The 17,350-nt window shown below is 39.5% G+C and overlaps 1 protein-coding gene across 1 annotated transcript in view; it reads left to right on the top strand.

Moving 5' to 3' along the window:
• LOC109915958 (RAC-alpha serine/threonine-protein kinase-like) overlaps positions 1-17,350 on the top strand; it is a 103,726-nt gene that overhangs the window by 48,172 nt on the left and 38,204 nt on the right. The window contains exon 3 of the mRNA XM_048600104.1: positions 16,939-17,067. Coding sequence (XP_048456061.1) covers positions 16,939-17,067 — 129 coding nt within the window. The remainder of the gene's footprint in view (positions 1-16,938; positions 17,068-17,350) is intronic.

Genomic DNA, 17,350 nt, shown 5'->3' with positions numbered 1-17,350 from the left:
GAAAGTTTATTCAAACTTTTTGTGATCTGGTTAAGACTGCTAAACTTAATGCATATGTGGTAGTCCAGAAGCTAATGGTCAAAAATTAGGAACAGGCAGAATTGACTGCTATGGAATATACTAGAGAAGGTAAAATTGTATTTGTATAAGGCGATGAAGGTTGATTGGGATTTTAAAATCTTTAGGGAAGCGTAATTAATGGAGGAATTTCAAAACAGTATTAGGTCCCACCTAGGAGATGGTAAAATTTCTAAAATACGATAATACAGTTATTTCTGAATTGTCCTACAAATACATACATGTTTGAAAATCAAGCTAATGCAGAAACTGGAGAGATGATAGATCTGGTAATGAGCAGAATACTATGTGGAGAACAACAATAATGAAAGGACAGATGCTTCTCAGAGTAGCAAAGGAGATAGAATGAGAGATAAATGTGATTCAAGTCCAACATGTTGATTTTGCCAAAGCACAGGGCATGCAAAGGCAAACTGTTGGAAACTTAAAGCTAATCTATTAGCTTTTGTGGGAAAGTTTAGTGTTTCTCCAGAAAATGTTGTGCCAGTGAGTGAAGCTTGTGGAAAATCAATGTTGTTTGATATGTTTACTGAAGATCGTCAAAACATTAACAACTATAGGACTTCTGTATTTGTGGTTTAAGTAATTCCACTTAGCCTGATACTTATACAGGGTCACCCAATTCCTGAAGTTAAAAAAAATCTGTGAATTTCTCTCCAGATGGTTCACTAAATAAAAGCGTACCAATGGAAGTTGTTCATCTGTTCCATTGTGAGACATGAATTTGAACTGTGCTTTGGTCAATGTACCTATTGTCGGAATGAAGTTGAAGTTAGGGTTAACCTTAACTGTAATCTTAACGGTATCGCAAATAGCCTATCCAAGTCAGTTATGTCTAGAAGTCACCTCATGGGAACTGAAGTGCTGTCATTTCCCGGATGGTACACAAATCCATTGATAATCCCTAATTTCTTTAGTATACTGTGTGTAATCCTGCTGTAGAAGGTATTCTGTCAACTCAAGACGTGTCCCAAGGGTCAAAAGCTCAGATTTCTTAATCTGAAATCAGAGTTTTAACAAACTGAATCTGTTTGCATTGAGGCTGCCTGCAGAACTAAAGATGTTGGTAACTAAAAAAAGCAATATTGGTGCCAGAGAGAGAGATAGTGAGAGAGAGAGAGATGGTCTTTTAAAGCAAAATGACTTGGTGATTCTGTGGAGTTGCAAGTATGAAAGTTTTGGAGTGGAAAGTAAAATTTCAAAGTGAAGACAGTATATTGATTAGGTGGAATTGAGCAAAGCTCGTGTTTAGTGAGATGATATGAAACATTATAAGTGCAAATGAATCTGACAGCTGATTTTTAAAAATGAGTATCTGGATTTTTTTTATTAGAACATCAATGTCAGCTCAATGAGATTCTTTAAGCAGTGAAACATTTAAACTGGAGGAAGATGACTCATGCTTCACTCACTGAAGCTTTGTTTAAAATGTGAGCATCAGGGGAACATATAGCTCTGAAACAGAAGGACGATTCAAAGACTTAAAAAGTCACCGCCCTGATGACAGTGGAAGTTCTGAAGGTAAAAAGCATAATGGGAGAGAATTTCTTATTGGTGTGCAGACATACACTAGCTGGTTCTCAAAGACCAGACGGATGATTAGAAATCGGCAGTGTTGTTCTTGAGAACTTTAACCAAGTCAGACTAAGGATAAAACTGTCTAACCAAGAACAAGAAATATAAATGATCGTGAGAAAGGAGAGATACTACAATGACTAATGGAAGGCAAAGCCACAGCTAAAGAAAATATGCTCAATATATGAATGAAGAATTTTAGAAATTGAAATGAAGCTGACTTTAAATCTTAAGTGGTACAAACATTTGGTTGATGTGTATTGAAGTTAACATGCTGCCAACATGGACTGATTGATATAAAACTGTGACAGTATGTGGTTGGGGACAGTGGAGGAATCATTTTACAACACAAACAAAGTTGCTGGAGAAGCTCAGCAGGTCTGGCAGCATCTGTGAAGGAAAAAACAGAGTTAACGTTTCTGAGGAAGGGTCACCAGACCCGAAACGTTAACTCTGTTTTTTCCTTCACAGATGCTGCCAGACCTGCTGAGCTTCTCCAGCAACTTTGTTTTTGTTCCTGATTTACAGCATCCGCAGTTCTTTTGGTTTTTATGAGGAATCATTTTACTTGTATTGAATGTGCTAAATTAGTTAAAATGTGTAAATTGTTGTTAGTTATGAAAACTCATCGCTTCAGTGACTTTTCATTTCTGAGGAAGTTACAATTTGAGATTTCTGAGATTTTGCTTTATTTTTAATTGCGGATAATTGAAGGGAGTCATCTGATCAGTTCTGATGGCAGCTTGACAACAGATCTGGCCAACACGGCTGGTAAAGGTTTGTTTTGCTGGGAAGAATGTGCAAGGTGTTCTTGCTTGGGTATCTGTGTTTACATTGGTTAGACTGCGAGTTGCCAAAGTTCCAGGAAGATGCTGAGAATTTTGGAATTGTAAGCAATTATGATTTAAAATTGTCCACATACTTCAAATATTGAGGTCTCAAGAATAATTAGTCAGCATTTCCAATTACATACAATCTCCAAAAGGTTTTCTGAGATGTTCCTGAAAACTGTCAGGGGCCATTAGTCTGCCAGGACCCAGGAGAGAGGAAGAAGCTGGAGACTGTACAATTTCAAAGGAAGGCAGGTCAGAGCTCACACTTAGGATGTTGAAGCCAAATTTCTGAGGTGTAAAAAGAACACTGAAAGTTTCTCCTCACTTTGAAGGATCTGTTTCCATTCTATTCAACTCTGAATTGCACAGAGGAATGATCTCCAGTGGAATAAGTCTCACTGTGAAGGACAGTTCTGATATTAAAATTTACCAGAATAAAAATGGCAGTAAATTTCAAGCTCTAAATTACTTTGGATTCATTCTGGAAAATCAAATATCTAATTAAGGGATAGTGTAATATATACCTGAGACATGGGTTTCTTGGTTTTAAAGTATAAGGGGATTTTGTTTTCCTGTGGAGTAAAGTATAAAGTTCCTATGAAAATTACATTTAGTTTAAAGCACTTCTAGTCTTCAACTTTTAGTTATAGTTTTTACAGCAGAAGTTTGAACATGTGAAATATGGTCATCATCAGCTACCAACTGGAAGCTTGAATTCCTTTTCTAAAAATTCTCAGTCTCCCCCAGGATCATAACATTCTTTGCCTTCTTATTTCTCTCAATTTCATTTGACTTCCTAGTTTTTTGTAATTTAGTTCAATGACTTTCACTGTTGATGTCATGACTGTTGATCCAAGCAACTCTAATGTGATTTTAGAATCATGGGTGCAATGTTCCAGACCCACCCAATATTTTTAAAAGGGCAGATGGAAAACTTAATTGTGTGGGAGGCAAAAAAAATCAGTCTCCTAGTAGTGGGTTAAAGATTTGTGATTGGGTTGTCGACCTTTCAGGTGGGTTGGCTGTCCCAACCTTGATGGTGGGGAACCTGTATTGCATTTGTTAGAATGCCATGAGTAGTCATTAATACCCCAGTCCACTGGAATTAAGTTTACAGGCACAATTTTGATAGTGAAAAATGGGAAACATATGTTCACGAATTTGGCTGTGTAAGTGAGTTGTCCTCCTCCGAGCACTAGTATAAACTCCTTCAGGACCTTGTCTCCTTCATAATCAAGCTATTTCTTTGCTCAAATGCTTACAGTGTAAAGGATGAAGCCAGATTGGATCAACAAACCCGTCCAAAATTGCCAACAAACCTGACAGGGAAAGGAAAATTGGGCTCTACTCAATATGGGGCTGTAGTGGTTTAAGTCTTGAGGTACAAATAAAGGTGAATTAAAGGAAAAAGAACAATAGAGAATGTGTAACTTTGTTTGGCAGGGGCACTAAGATTCCTGGAGACTTGAAACTGGGATACTGTACAAAGGGGAAACTCACAGTGATAAGGACAAAATGAACAAGGGAGGATTGGAGCTTCATATTTAAGGTCAGGAACGCATGAGGTAATTGTGAGTGCTAAGATGGGAGAAAGAGCAGGTTAATTGAAGAAAGGGTCTTGTAAGGCTAAGACTTAGCAAGAGGATCTGGATGGGAGTGAATCAATGGAGTAGTTGGAATAATGGAGGGAGATTGAAGGAGAAAGGAGACGTTAGAGGAAAAGAGAAGGTCATCTACAGTGATTGGGAGAATTCAAAATGTACAGAGGGAAAAGATAACAGGTAAAGGAAATGAATGAAAAATCAACTAATATCCTTCTCCTAAATTGGTTTGCATATGCGGTACAAATTTTGATTTTTTAAAAATTTGATTTATTATTGGCACATGTACCTAGCTGCAGTGAAAAGTTTTGTTTTGCGTGCAGTACAGACACATCATACCATACGAAGTACATTAGGGTAACAGAACAGAGCGAAGAATACATGGCTACAGAGAAGGTGCACAAAGAGCGAGATCACCATTTCAATTTAAAATTTGAAAGGTCCATTCAGAAGTCTGATAACAGCAGGGAAGAAGCTGATCTTGAATCTGTTGGTATGTGTATTTAATTTTGGTACCTGAGAGAATCAAACACAAACTGAAAAATTCTGTTGCATTCGCACACAATTAAGGGCTTAGTGCTAAAGTGAAGTACTCTGCAGAATAAAGATGAATAAGCTCTAACAATTCCAAACACCAATATCATGTCCCTTTTTAAAACTGACAAGAAGGGAACCCAAGACTCCCCAGAAGTGGTTGTGGAGGTTTGTTGTTGCATATGCAATTGTGGAGGAACATTCAAAGGCTCTTTCACCAAAGGTAAAGGACAGGGGATAAAACTTTTTGGTAGATTGTAGATTCCATTGTTGTAAAGCTGCCTTGCCGGGGGTAATGAAGACTACTAAAATTCAGATTGGGCTACTTTTCACTTGCATGAAGAGCAATATAAACATCAGGATGGACAAGATCGTGCATCGGGCAGAATGAGGAAGAGGAAAACCAGTCATGGCTTATGGAGGATGCACCTCATCATGGAGAGCTGGCTGTCAGTCGGGCTATCTCACAACACATTAGCAGCCTGATAAGGGCCCAAGGGGTAGCGTGACTATGTCAAGATTTCAAATAGGAAAGAACTCGCTCTGATATTTCTTCATAGATTAGTACTCCCATGCCAGATGTTTGACCAACTTAACCCAGTAGCAGTACTAACATTGCTGTGGTTGAGGAGCAGGAGAAGAAGAATTACCCAGTGCTAACAGAACAGAGATGTGGGAGTGAGATGGCTGCTGTGGACAAGCAAGCAGTGCCTGAAAGGGGGAACCAGGGTCTTCAGTGCCATCAAGCTGTAAACTGAGAGAGGGTGTACTGAAGATGTTGTAGCTATCTACAGATGAATGAGAGACAATGTTGGAAACATCTTCGTCTAACTATGGAAACCAGGACATATGTCTGCCACCTTTTGTATGCAATCTGCAAATGCATGGCTTGGGAGGCAGAGCTATGGCTGTGGCACTAAGGATGACAATGATTTTGAATTTCCTCGCTACTAGGTCCTTTCAAACCTTAGTTGGGATGTGTGGCAACTCCAAATCTGCAGATCGCAAGTGCATTTATGAGTTTATCTGTTACAGGAAAGCAATACAGTTTGTCCATTTCATGATAGATCAAGATGGGCCAAACTGTTAGATTGGCAATCATCATTGTGTACCCTCAGGAACTAGGGCCATTGACTGAATGCACATGGTGCTCAGATTCCATGGCATCATCCAGGTCATGTTCCTGACTTCATTCCCTCAAGGTCCAGCTCCTTTGTGACCAAGGGCAGCAATTCCAGGGAGCTGTCCTAACACTTACATTCTGCACAGCTCCCAGATCCCTCAAAAGTTCACTCCCCTGTATTAACTCCAGGGTGATAAGGAATATTCCCAGAAGACATGGCTAATGATGTGAGTGCACAAACCTCAGGCGATGGCCTAGTGCTCGAATATTAGTCCAGAGACCTAAATAATGTTCTGGGGACCTGGGCTCACATTCCAATGTGGCAAATGATGGAATTTGAATTCAGTGAAAATTTAGAATTAAGAATCTAGAAAAACATGAAGGACCAAGACCATGAAAAACCATCATCGATTTTTATTTTTGGAAAAACCATTCTGGTTCACTGATGTACTTTAGGGAAGAAAACTGCTATCCTTACCTGGTTTGGCCTACATGTGACTCCAGACCCACAGCAAAGTGGTTGAGTCATAACTATCCTCTGGATAATTAGGGATTAGCAATAAACACTGGCTTGGACAGTCTGAACAAAAAAAATCTGACCACTTTGTCTTGTGTGCCACTCCAGTAGCCATAGCTGAGCTTGAAGAAGCCAGCTAACTATTTTGCCAGGTTCTTCCTATGACCCTTGGCAGCTGGGCTGTGATGCTGTATGGCATAGAATGCTTAGGCCTGCTGGGGGAGGGTCTTCTGTGTAGGTGCAATCCTGTCTGAGTTACAACTAAGGAGATTGTGGTACAGGGTAGTTAGGTGTTAAAGAATTCTAACTGAAAGGTGAGTCACTGTTGTCAAAGTACTACAGTTGATGAAAAACAGTAAAGCATTATATGATGTATATGCCCGAGATATCTGTTGGGTATTGATTCCGAAGCCATCTTTTGTGTCCTTGTCTCCTACATGCCTTTGTTGAGAAACTATCAGATGTGAACATTCTCCAAGACTTAAGAAAGCTCAGTGAATTGATGGAGTGTGAGCTATTGAGTGCTATAAGTCCTTTTACATTTGAAATGTGAACCCTGGCAGATGAGTCAGAAGCAGTGCCATTGTGGTAGTTGAATTACATTGGGAGCTGACATGAAGTGAAAGACATTGATTGCATATGAGACATCTGATGGAGTTGTCTGGCACCCAAACTTGTATGTGTCAGTGCTTGTAATGGCAACCCTACAGTGCCAACTGACTCACAGAGGCATGAAGCATTGAGCAGACGGTGGTATGGCCCTTGCAGAATGCAGCAGGTCATTCATCCTTTTGTGACACTGGAACCACATTCTCTTGAGCCACCCATGTGTGCTAACTCCTGCTGCCACCTCTGTAGAGGCTATCTTTATCACTTCAAAGAACTTCCCTTTCTTCCTGGACAACTTTCAGAAGAACATTTAAGGAAAGATTGCTAATGCCTCACTTTTTGCCTAGTCTCTGACATCTCCAGGGGTGAGTCAGGGTTATGTATGGAGATTGAGTAATCTTAGTTGCAGAGAATGAAGTGCTGTCCAGTTACCTTTTAAATATGGTGGCTGGTGGCTGGAGATCAAAGAGTCACTGGCCTTGGGGTGGTGGTAGTGGGAGAGGGCAGATGTTAATGCAGGTGCAGGTCTACCCAGCTGCCTTTCCATACAATTTGATATACTACCTGTGCATGCATATCCAATAATCTGAGAAGGATATAATCACACAAGAAAATCTGAATGGACATACCTCCCACTTTAGGCACACATCTGTACTTAGTTTCCATAAAGCAAGATTACACCCCATATGTGGTTTGCAAACAGCATTTTCAAATCTTCCTGGAATATTCCTCAGGGTTAATTTATTTGTTTTTTTTTTAAATGGGCCAGTAACTGGTTTAAAGAAATGTTATGCTGATAATAAAAATATTTTGTGCACATTGAGGCAACACACTTGCAGCACACTTCACTCTTTCTTTACTTTCTATAGTTAATCAAAAGACATAGATACTATGTTTTGACTTTAACAAATAAATTACTTCAGACAGTCGACATGCATTAGCTGTTCTGCAACGTAGTCCTTCTAAAAATAAAGCCATTGGTGTGTCATGCTAAAAAGTGACAGCAGCAGAACAAAAGTGTTAGGCATCTGCAGTGGTTTTAGAGAGAGTTATTTCAAATGAGATGTTTGAGAGCTGAGAATGATCTATTTTGCAGCGTCAAAAAAGTGTTGGAGTTACTATTTTTATTTGTGTGGCCTATTTCCTAATTAGCTTTGAACCTTTGTCTTATTTTATAACTCATCTTGCTCCTGAGCAAAATCCTCCTGTGCTTTATTATTTTTGAAGCATCTAAGTATTTGGAGTGATTTTCAAACATATTATCTCATTATAGGTTTTGGGCCTTGCATGTTGTTCTTATGGTACTTGTTTAGAATGTTATGGTATGCATCAGTTACTCAACTGGTTAACTGTTTTCCTTTGTACATGGGGAAGTATTTTGTTTGTTGTGGCAGAGATGTATCCAGTTTTGTCCAGAACTTCAGTAATGTGAAAGACAAAGCAAGGGCACAGCATTTAGTTTTTCTTATAATGTTTTAAGCCAACCGCAGCTGGACGTGGGTTCCCCAATTAGATGGCTGTCAAGTCATTAGATTTTAATAATTAGAGGAGTCTAAACTTGTCAATTTTAAACTAAAATAACACAATGTGGAGCTGGAGGAACACAGCAGGCCAGGCAGCATCAGAGGAGCAGGAAAACTGACGTTTCGGGTTGGGACCCTTCTTCAGAAATGGGGCTTTTCTGAAGAATGGTCCCGACCAGAAACATCAGCTTTCCTGCTCTCTGATGCTGCCTGGCCTGCTGTGTTCCTCCAGCTCCACACTGTTATCTCAGACTCCAGAATCGGCAGTTCTTACTATCTCTGAGTGAGTTATAACCCCACTGCAAAGCCTCTTTTCTAGGGATGCCTATCTTGAAGAAGTTATCCTCCTCCCTCCGGAAGCCTCATTTCTGAAGAAGGTCCTGACCCGAAATGTCAGCTTTCCTGCTTCACTGATGCTGCCTGGCCTGTTGTATTCCTCAGCTCCACACTGTGTTATCTCATCGGCAGTTCTTACTTTCTCCCAAGTTTAAACTAAGTTATTTTCAGTTGCTCAATTATAAAAACTCCTAATATTCCTTTGCTTTACCTGTCTTAAAACAAATAAGTATTGAAAAAGTTATGTATAAACCTTGCTTTTATTGTAAATGCTTGATCCTAACAAATTAGAATATTGATTAGATGGGCCATTCTTTTCAAAAACATAGGGGTAATTTTCTATTTGCTGGAATATTGTATTAGATATCTGTGGTGCAGTCCCTTGATACTGATAATCTAATGCTTCCTTGCTTAGTCAGTTTATAGGAGTGTTGCCATTTTAGTTTTGAAAACTGAACGACAGTGATGCATAATGGATACTTCAAATATGATAGCTGCTACAAAGTAAATTGTTCTTTAAGTAGAATTTGTTTCTTTTCTAGAAAGATTTAAGCAGTATGCACAAATGACAATACAACAGTTTTTGGTATTGTAAATTAATTTTGTTCTCTGTTGATAAACTCGGAAAATTTATTAGTTCCATTAGTTGCAAATTTCAAGATTTTCGAAGGTATTCTGAATTATTAGGTTTCTCAGTTTGGACCTTTTTTATTTTGCTATTGGAAATAATATCACCACATACTTGACAGCAAGTATTGATGGTGTGGATATCTATATGTTTGCCCATGTAACATGTTTCACAGACTTGGGTTCTTATTCAGACAGATATCTAAAAACAACTAGCTAGATATACCGAGATAACAAGGTGTAGAGCTGGATGAACACAGCAGGCCAAGCAGCATCAGAGGAGCAGGAAGGCTGACGTTTCGGGCCTAGACCCTTCTTTTCATCCAGCTCTACACCTTGTTATCTCGGATTCTCCAGCATCTGCAGTTCCTACTATAGCTAGATATACCAACTGGCTTATAGTTGGTTGGCTGACTGACTAATCTGTCTGTCCAATTGACTGGTATGAACGACTAACTGTGTGCAGAGAGTGAGATGGAGATCTTGTATACCACATAGGAACCGAAAGAGCTGCGGATGCTGTAAATCAGGAACAAAAACAAAGTTGCTGGAAAAGCTCAGCAGGTCTGGCAGCATCTGTAAAGGAAAAAACAGAGTTAACGTTTCAGGTCCGGTGACCCTTCCTCAGAAACGTTAACTCTTTTTTCCTTCACAGATGCTGCCAGACCTGCTGAGCTTTTCCAGCAACTTTGTTTTTGATCTTGTATACCACAGTTTCACATACTGTGATATCATTTAGCTGCCTTAGAGATACGGTGCCTTTCTGAGAACTGTGCAGCAATACAACAGCTATTATGAGTCAGACACATGATGTGACATATTACTAATTGTGAATTTTCCGATTATGTTTGTAATGTGTGAGGTGACTTTCATGTTCAAGAACTTGGAAAATCTATCTTAAATAGTTAAAATTCAAATGTTTCTGCTTACATATTTGGACTTCCTTTGCAAATGTCCACTGTTAATTGAACTTAGCATGTGGAATTTAATTCAGAACATCTTTTAAATGTTGCACCTGGGATAAGTAGGTGTCTCTCAGTAAAATCATAGATCTTGATGAGGAGATCCTTCAAATAGTTGGCACTGATTCTAGGCAAAATAGGCTGAATCAATTCTCAGCAACTATGCTTTTGATTTTTTTCCACTCCATTATTAGTGGAGTGGAATTTACCAAAGTTTGTTTTGCCTATATTTCCTCTTCCTTCTTTCTTTGCCTTTCACCTCCCCAGCTGTGGTTCTATTGTTAAAATAGGTAAGGCAAAATGCATGGTATTTTTCAAAGCACAGATGCTCCTTTTCTCTAGTTCAGCTGATAAGAGGCAGATGTCTGCCCAAAGACAGATTGAATTTAACTGGAGAGTTCCATGTTCCACAGCAGGGAATTCCACTGGCAGATCTATTCTGAGATAGTATTTCTCAAGTAGCTTGGATTATTGTAGCATCCACCTTGGTTTTAAAATAAAACATAAGAACAATTTTCATTTTTAATTCTTTGTTTCTTCAACTTTTCCTCGCTTCTCCAAATACTTACCTTTCTACAGGAATGATTGCAATAATTGTAACATACAACTAGTAGGCTATGAATTGTTTAGAAGAGCCTGCAGCAGCAGCAAAATAAGGACATAATAAGTATATGTATGTATAAACTTCAAATTTATGGTAGAATTAATAGACGGTAAACTGGGTGTATACTATTGATTGCTAGGTTGAGATTCTTGTACTTGGGTTTGAAAGGGTTAAAACTAAATAGTGCCATAAGCATCACCCACTATGATGATTTCATTTGGACACATAGGCAGAACAATGTAGGATTTTGAGGGATTGAGATCTAACATGTGGTTCTCCTTAAAGTCTCTGAAACAATGCCTATCGTATCAATGCAGCCTGTATTGCTAAGATGCAATAAACTATATCTTGTTAACTACAAGAGACTGTTCTAGTTGGGCCAGGAAGTAGGTTTTCTCTCCTACCATAGACCAAGAAAAATCTATAGTTTCCTACATTGAGAGGATGGTGGCAGCAACTTTCATGAACAGCAGCTCATACAGCCCAGTGAACTGGCATGCCCATACGACAAGGATGAACATAGAACATAGAACATTACAGCGCAGTACAGGCCCTTCGGCCCTCGATGTTGCGCCGACCTGTGAAACCAATCTGAAGCCCATCTAACCTACACTATTCCATTATCATCCATATGTTTATCCAATGACCATTTAAATGCCCTTAAAGTTGGCGAGTCTACTACTTTTGCAGGCAGGGTATTCCACGCCCTTACTACTCTCTGAGTAAAGAACCTACCTCTGACATCTGTCCTATATCTATCACCCCTCAATTTAAAGCTATGTCCCCTCGTGCTAGCCATCATCATCCGAGGAAAAAGGCTCCCACTGTCCACCCTATCTAATCCTCTGATCATCTTGTATGTCTCTATTAAGTCACCTCTTAACCTTCTTCTCTCTAACAAAAACAGCCTCAAGTCCCTCAACCCTTCGTCATAAGACCTTCCCTCCATACCAGGCAACATCCTGGTAAATCTCCTCTGCACCCTTTCCAATGCTTCCACATCCTTCCTATAATGCGGTGACCAGAACTGTACGCAATACTCCAAGTGCGGCCGCACCAGAGTTTTGTACAGCTGCAACATGACCTCATGGCTCCGAAACTCAATCCCTCTACCAATAAAACCTAACACACTGTACGCCTTCTTAACAACGCTATCAACCTGGGTGGCAACTTTCAGTGATCTATGCACATGGACACCGAGATCTCTCTGCTCATCCACACTACCAAGAATCTTACCATTAGCCCAGTACTCTGTATTCCTGTTACTCCTTCCAAAGTGAATCACCTCACACTTTCCGCATTAAACTCCATTTGCCACCTCTCAGCCCAGCTCTGCAGCTTATCTCTGTCCCTCTGTAACCGGCAACATCCTTCCGCACTATCCACAACTCCACCGACTTTGGTGTCATCCGCAAATTTACCAACCCATCCTTCTACGCCCTCATCCAGGTCATTTATAAAAATGTCAAACAGCAGTGGCCCCAAAACAGATCCTTGAGGTACACCACTAGTAACTGAACTCCAGGATGAACATTTCCCATCAACCACCACCCTCTGTCTTCTTACAGCTGGCCAATTTCTGATCCAAACCGCTAAATTACCCTCAATCCCATGCCTCCGTATTTTCTGCAATAGCCATGAAACCCTTGATCTGGAGCTGTAGCATGAGATGAATATGGTGACTGTTAAGGAACTAACTATTATAATTGAAGATTTCACCTTCCCAGAAATTGACTGGGACAATAATATTTACACAGGTAAGACAGGGAAGAGATTTTGGAAATAATAGTGACTGTTTTGTCCCAGTTTGTAAAAAGGCTACCAAAAAACACACAAAGCTCAAATTTGATGGTCACTATAAAATCGCCTGCTTAAAGAAGGCACAGGTTTTATTTACGAGTGTGATAGTACGATCACATTTGACATCACATGTACTAAAAATGCTGTTCCATAAAAAGGAAATGGGTATTTCCTTAATGCTGTTGTTTGTGTCTATTACTTGGTCACCTGTTTCACCTGAAATATAAAGCTGGCATTAAATTTCTGTTTACACAATACATGTAATTCAACTTCTGAGCCACCTTGGTTTATCCAACTGGGAATTACCTTCTGATCCATTTGTCTGGTCCCTTATGTGCATCTGAAAGAAATGAAGGACTGTTGTATTTGACTTCTGTATTTTTAACTAAGCTTGACAAGTGCCTTCATACATTACTGCCAAGAAGAACAATGAACAACATCAGCTATAACTTAGTGGTAGCACTTGCTCATCTAAGTTGTGGATTCAAATACAGCGACCAAAGACATGAGCATGAAATCTAAACTGGCTCTCCTGTACCATATCGAGCATGTGTTGCTCTTTTGGAACTGCTGCCATTTGAAAGAGTCATTTAACCAAGGATCTTTTTTAAAACTGAGGGTGTTCCTGGCAAGGTCAGCATTTATTATCCAACCCTAAATAAACCTCAGATAAGAAGATGTAGGAGCAGAAGTAGGCTATTTGATCCATTGAGTCTGCAATATCACTGCAATGAGACCATAACTGATCTGATGATCCTCAACTTCACTTCTTCCTGCCTCTTCTCCATAACCATTGATTCCTCTAATAATGAAAAACAATCAGTATGAATGATGAAATCATTACCCTCTGAAAGAAAAAATTCCTCCTCATCTCTGTTTTAAATGTGCGACTCCTTTTACTCTGACTCTCCCACAAGTAGAAACAACAATAACAACATATTTATCATGAGACTTGAATCTTTACGTAGATTGAGGAAGTCAGTTTGCTGGAGATAGCAATGAGGAAGAATTGGAAGATCTACCCTGTCAAATCCCCTGAGAATCTGATACATTCCAATGAGGTCAACTCTCATTCTTATAAACTCCCAATAGGTGCAGGCCCAATCTACTCAACCCCTCCTCATGAGACAGTCTCTCCGTACATGGGATCAGACTAGTAAACCTTCTCTGGACTACCTCCAATGCTTTGTCCTGGATGGTGTCGAGCTTCATGAGTGTTGGAGACACACTCGTCCAGGCAAGTGGGGATTGTTCCATTACACTCCTGACTTTTGCCTTGTACGTAGTGGATGGGGCTTGGGGAGTAAAATATGAATGAACAAAAATCTACAACTTCATGCCTCAGTATATTACTGAATGAACATAAAACCACAAGACTTCTTGTTTTGGTAGGATCGATAGAGAAATTGGCTTTCAAGCAGCATCTATTCTGATGCACATTGTTTACTTTTACAGTTGCCTCACAACGAAGGTGAGCGTCAGTCTGATGTGTCTAATATCTGGTCATGATTGAAGGAAAAGTATATTGACAATGCTTCGGTGCTGTTTATAAATCTACTCTCCTCCTTCAACAGTGATAAATCTTTTTTAATTACTCTGTAACCATAAAATTATAGTATACAAAAGGAGAACATCTAACAGCAACAGTTCAAAAAGGAAGAGATTACATTTTGTGCTTGGCCCCTGATACTTTCCCATTTGTCAGCTGTAAGCACCCTCTGAGGTGCACATAATAGCTTTTTCTATCCTGTCCTAACAATATGCATTCATGCCTAATTTTGAAGTTTGAGAAATGCACACAAACAATCCATTATTCTATTGTGCAATTGAAGCTTGTAGAGGCCTGATTTGAGGCAATATAAATTCATTGATGGTTAATCTGATATTTAAAATAAGTGCAATGTTCAGTAACTGTGAGATGCATTGGTGTGGAGTGCATTGATGTTCTAACATGCTGTGCCACAGAGTGGATAGAATGTGATATTGCACCCATGAGCTCTTACATGAGAAATCTTCATCTGGAGGCCAGTCACTTCCTGAAAAGGGAGGAAAATAAGATGAATCACCACAGGCCTATCATGCTCAATCTATGATGACAGAGACTTAGAAGCCTACTAGGTCCCCATTATGATTTAGGTGACAGGGGATATTTCTCTTTAAAATATGGAAGGACATAGCTGGGAAAGGGGGTGGGGGTGGGGCACGCAGGGGGAGTGCATATTGCTGTAAACATGCAACGTCCTTGAGGGGACTTGACAAAAGTGGCTGTGTAATTTTTCATTTCTGAATGACGGAAGTCATTGTAAAGTTTGTACTCTGCTACCTAAAAATGGCGCAAGGTGTTTCACCAGCATCTTATATAACCATACAAAAACAAACAAACAAACAAATAAACAAACAGTCAGTCAAAATAAACTTAAACTAAAGCTACATCCCAACATAATACACTATCCCCTTTTGCAACACCCTACATGTAAGACATGCAAGCAGAAACAGGTTGGATATTCCCTTGTGGAAGAATCCAGCTTCGAAAGGCATAATCTTAGAATAAGGGCTCAACCTTTTTAAGACAGAGGTGAAGAGGAATTTCTTCTTTTGAAGGTAGTGAATTTGTCACATTATTTACCACAGAGGGCTATAGAGGCTGGGTCATTAAGTGAGATTGATTAAAAATATCTATGAGGGGTTCAAGTGTTTTGGAGAAAAGGCAGAAAAATGGAGTTGAGGATTCTATCAGCCATGATCTCATTGAACGGGAAGTAGACATGATGGGCTGAATAGCCTGTTTCTGCTTGCATGTCTTCCATGTAGGGTGTTGCAAAAGGGGGTAGTGTATTATGTTGGGATGTAGCTTTAGTTTAAGTTTATTTTGACTGACTTTGTTTGTTTGTTTTTGTATGGTTATATAAGATGCTGGTGAAACACCTTGTGCCATTTTTAGGTAGCAGAGTACAAACTTTACAATGACTTCCGTCATTTAGAAATGAAAAATTACACAGTTCATCATTTGTTCATCATTTAAAATAAAGCTGACTCCTTTCTCGTGGAGTGTTCTGTGACCTTTCTATATAGTATTCATTATGGCTTTGAAAGATGTATTTTCAAAATCTTACTGAATTACAAAATGCTGAAATTAAGCAATTGATAAATTCATTTCAAATTAACCACACACAAACTAGACACATTACTTGTACATGACTGAAAGTTGTATTAATCCAATGGTCATGATTCCAGCCTGGTCCTTTGAAGAGTAACATGTAAATTTAATAATTATGACCATTCACAACCCTTTGGCAGGAATTTCCAGTTCCCTTGTCATAAAAACATAATAGAACATCAGAAACAGGAGCAGGAGTAGGCCAACTGACCCTTCGAGCCCACCCTGCCATTCAATACGATCATGGCTGAACTTTTCGTGGACTCAGTTCCACTTACCCTCCCTCTCACCATAACCTTTAATTCCTTTACTGTTCAAAAAACTATCTTAGCTTTAAAAACATTCAGTGAGAAAGCCTCAACTGCTTTACTGGGCAGGGAATTCCACAGATTCACAACCCTTTGGGTGAAGAACTTCCTGCTCAATTCAGTCCTAAATCTGCTCCCCTCTAATTTTGAGGCTATGCCCTCTTGTTCTAGTTTCATCCACCAGTGGAAATATCCTCCCTGCTTCTATCTCATCTATTCCCTTCATAATTTTATATGTTTCTATAACATCCACCCTCATTCTTCGAATGAATGTAATCCCAGTCTACTCAGTCTCTCCTCATAAGCCAACCCTTTCAACTCCAGAATCAACATAGTGAATCTACTCTGCACCCCCTCCAGTGCCAGTACATCCTTTCTCAAGTAAGGAGATGAAAACTGCACACAGTGCTCCAGGTGTGGCCTCACCAGCACCCTATACAGCTGCAACATAACCTCCCTGCTTTTAAACTCCATCCCTCTAGCAATGAAGAACAAACAAGTTGCCTATTAGGACACAGCCCAACAAAGGTACTTACACTGCAAAGCCTGTTTCTCATCCTTCTGAATTCCTCTTAGCCCCATGGATTTGAGGTTATAGTACAAAAAAGTTTAAATATATCTTCTAGTTCAATACAAGCCCTTGGTTAAAAGACAGGGATGAAAGGAATGCATAATTTGAGCATGTTCTTTGTGCTAAGGTCTACCTGCTATACACTAGAATGTTATATTTTCTACTTACCTGTATTTCCAGGAGAGTACATAAAAACATGGAGGCCCCGCTATTTTCTGTTGAAGACTGATGGTACATTTATTGGCTATAAAGAGCGGCCACAAGATGCAGAGCAACTAGAAACACCTTTGAATAACTTCTCTGTAGCACGTAAGTAAGACCTACAGTTTCATTATGGAATTTCCCATGCGGCCAGAACCCACAGTTCTGCTCAAATTTGAAATCACCGTGTGTAAAATGAAAAGAGAGAACTGCTATGTTAGTGGTACAATAACCGATCACTGAATGAAGCCATTTACTGGTGAATTGGTTTGAGCTAATTACAGTTTGTAACATTGTAGATGAGTTTTAGACGACGAGCTCAACTCTTAAAAAGGGTTCCACATTTAGCAATTACAATATTCTGAAAGTACATAACTGGGGCAGCACGGTT

The sequence above is a fragment of the Rhincodon typus genome, chromosome 8 (assembly GCF_021869965.1).
Source record: "Rhincodon typus isolate 14 chromosome 8, sRhiTyp1.1, whole genome shotgun sequence".
NCBI lineage: Eukaryota > Metazoa > Chordata > Chondrichthyes > Orectolobiformes > Rhincodontidae > Rhincodon > Rhincodon typus.
This window is presented reverse-complemented; position numbering and strand designations above follow the sequence as displayed.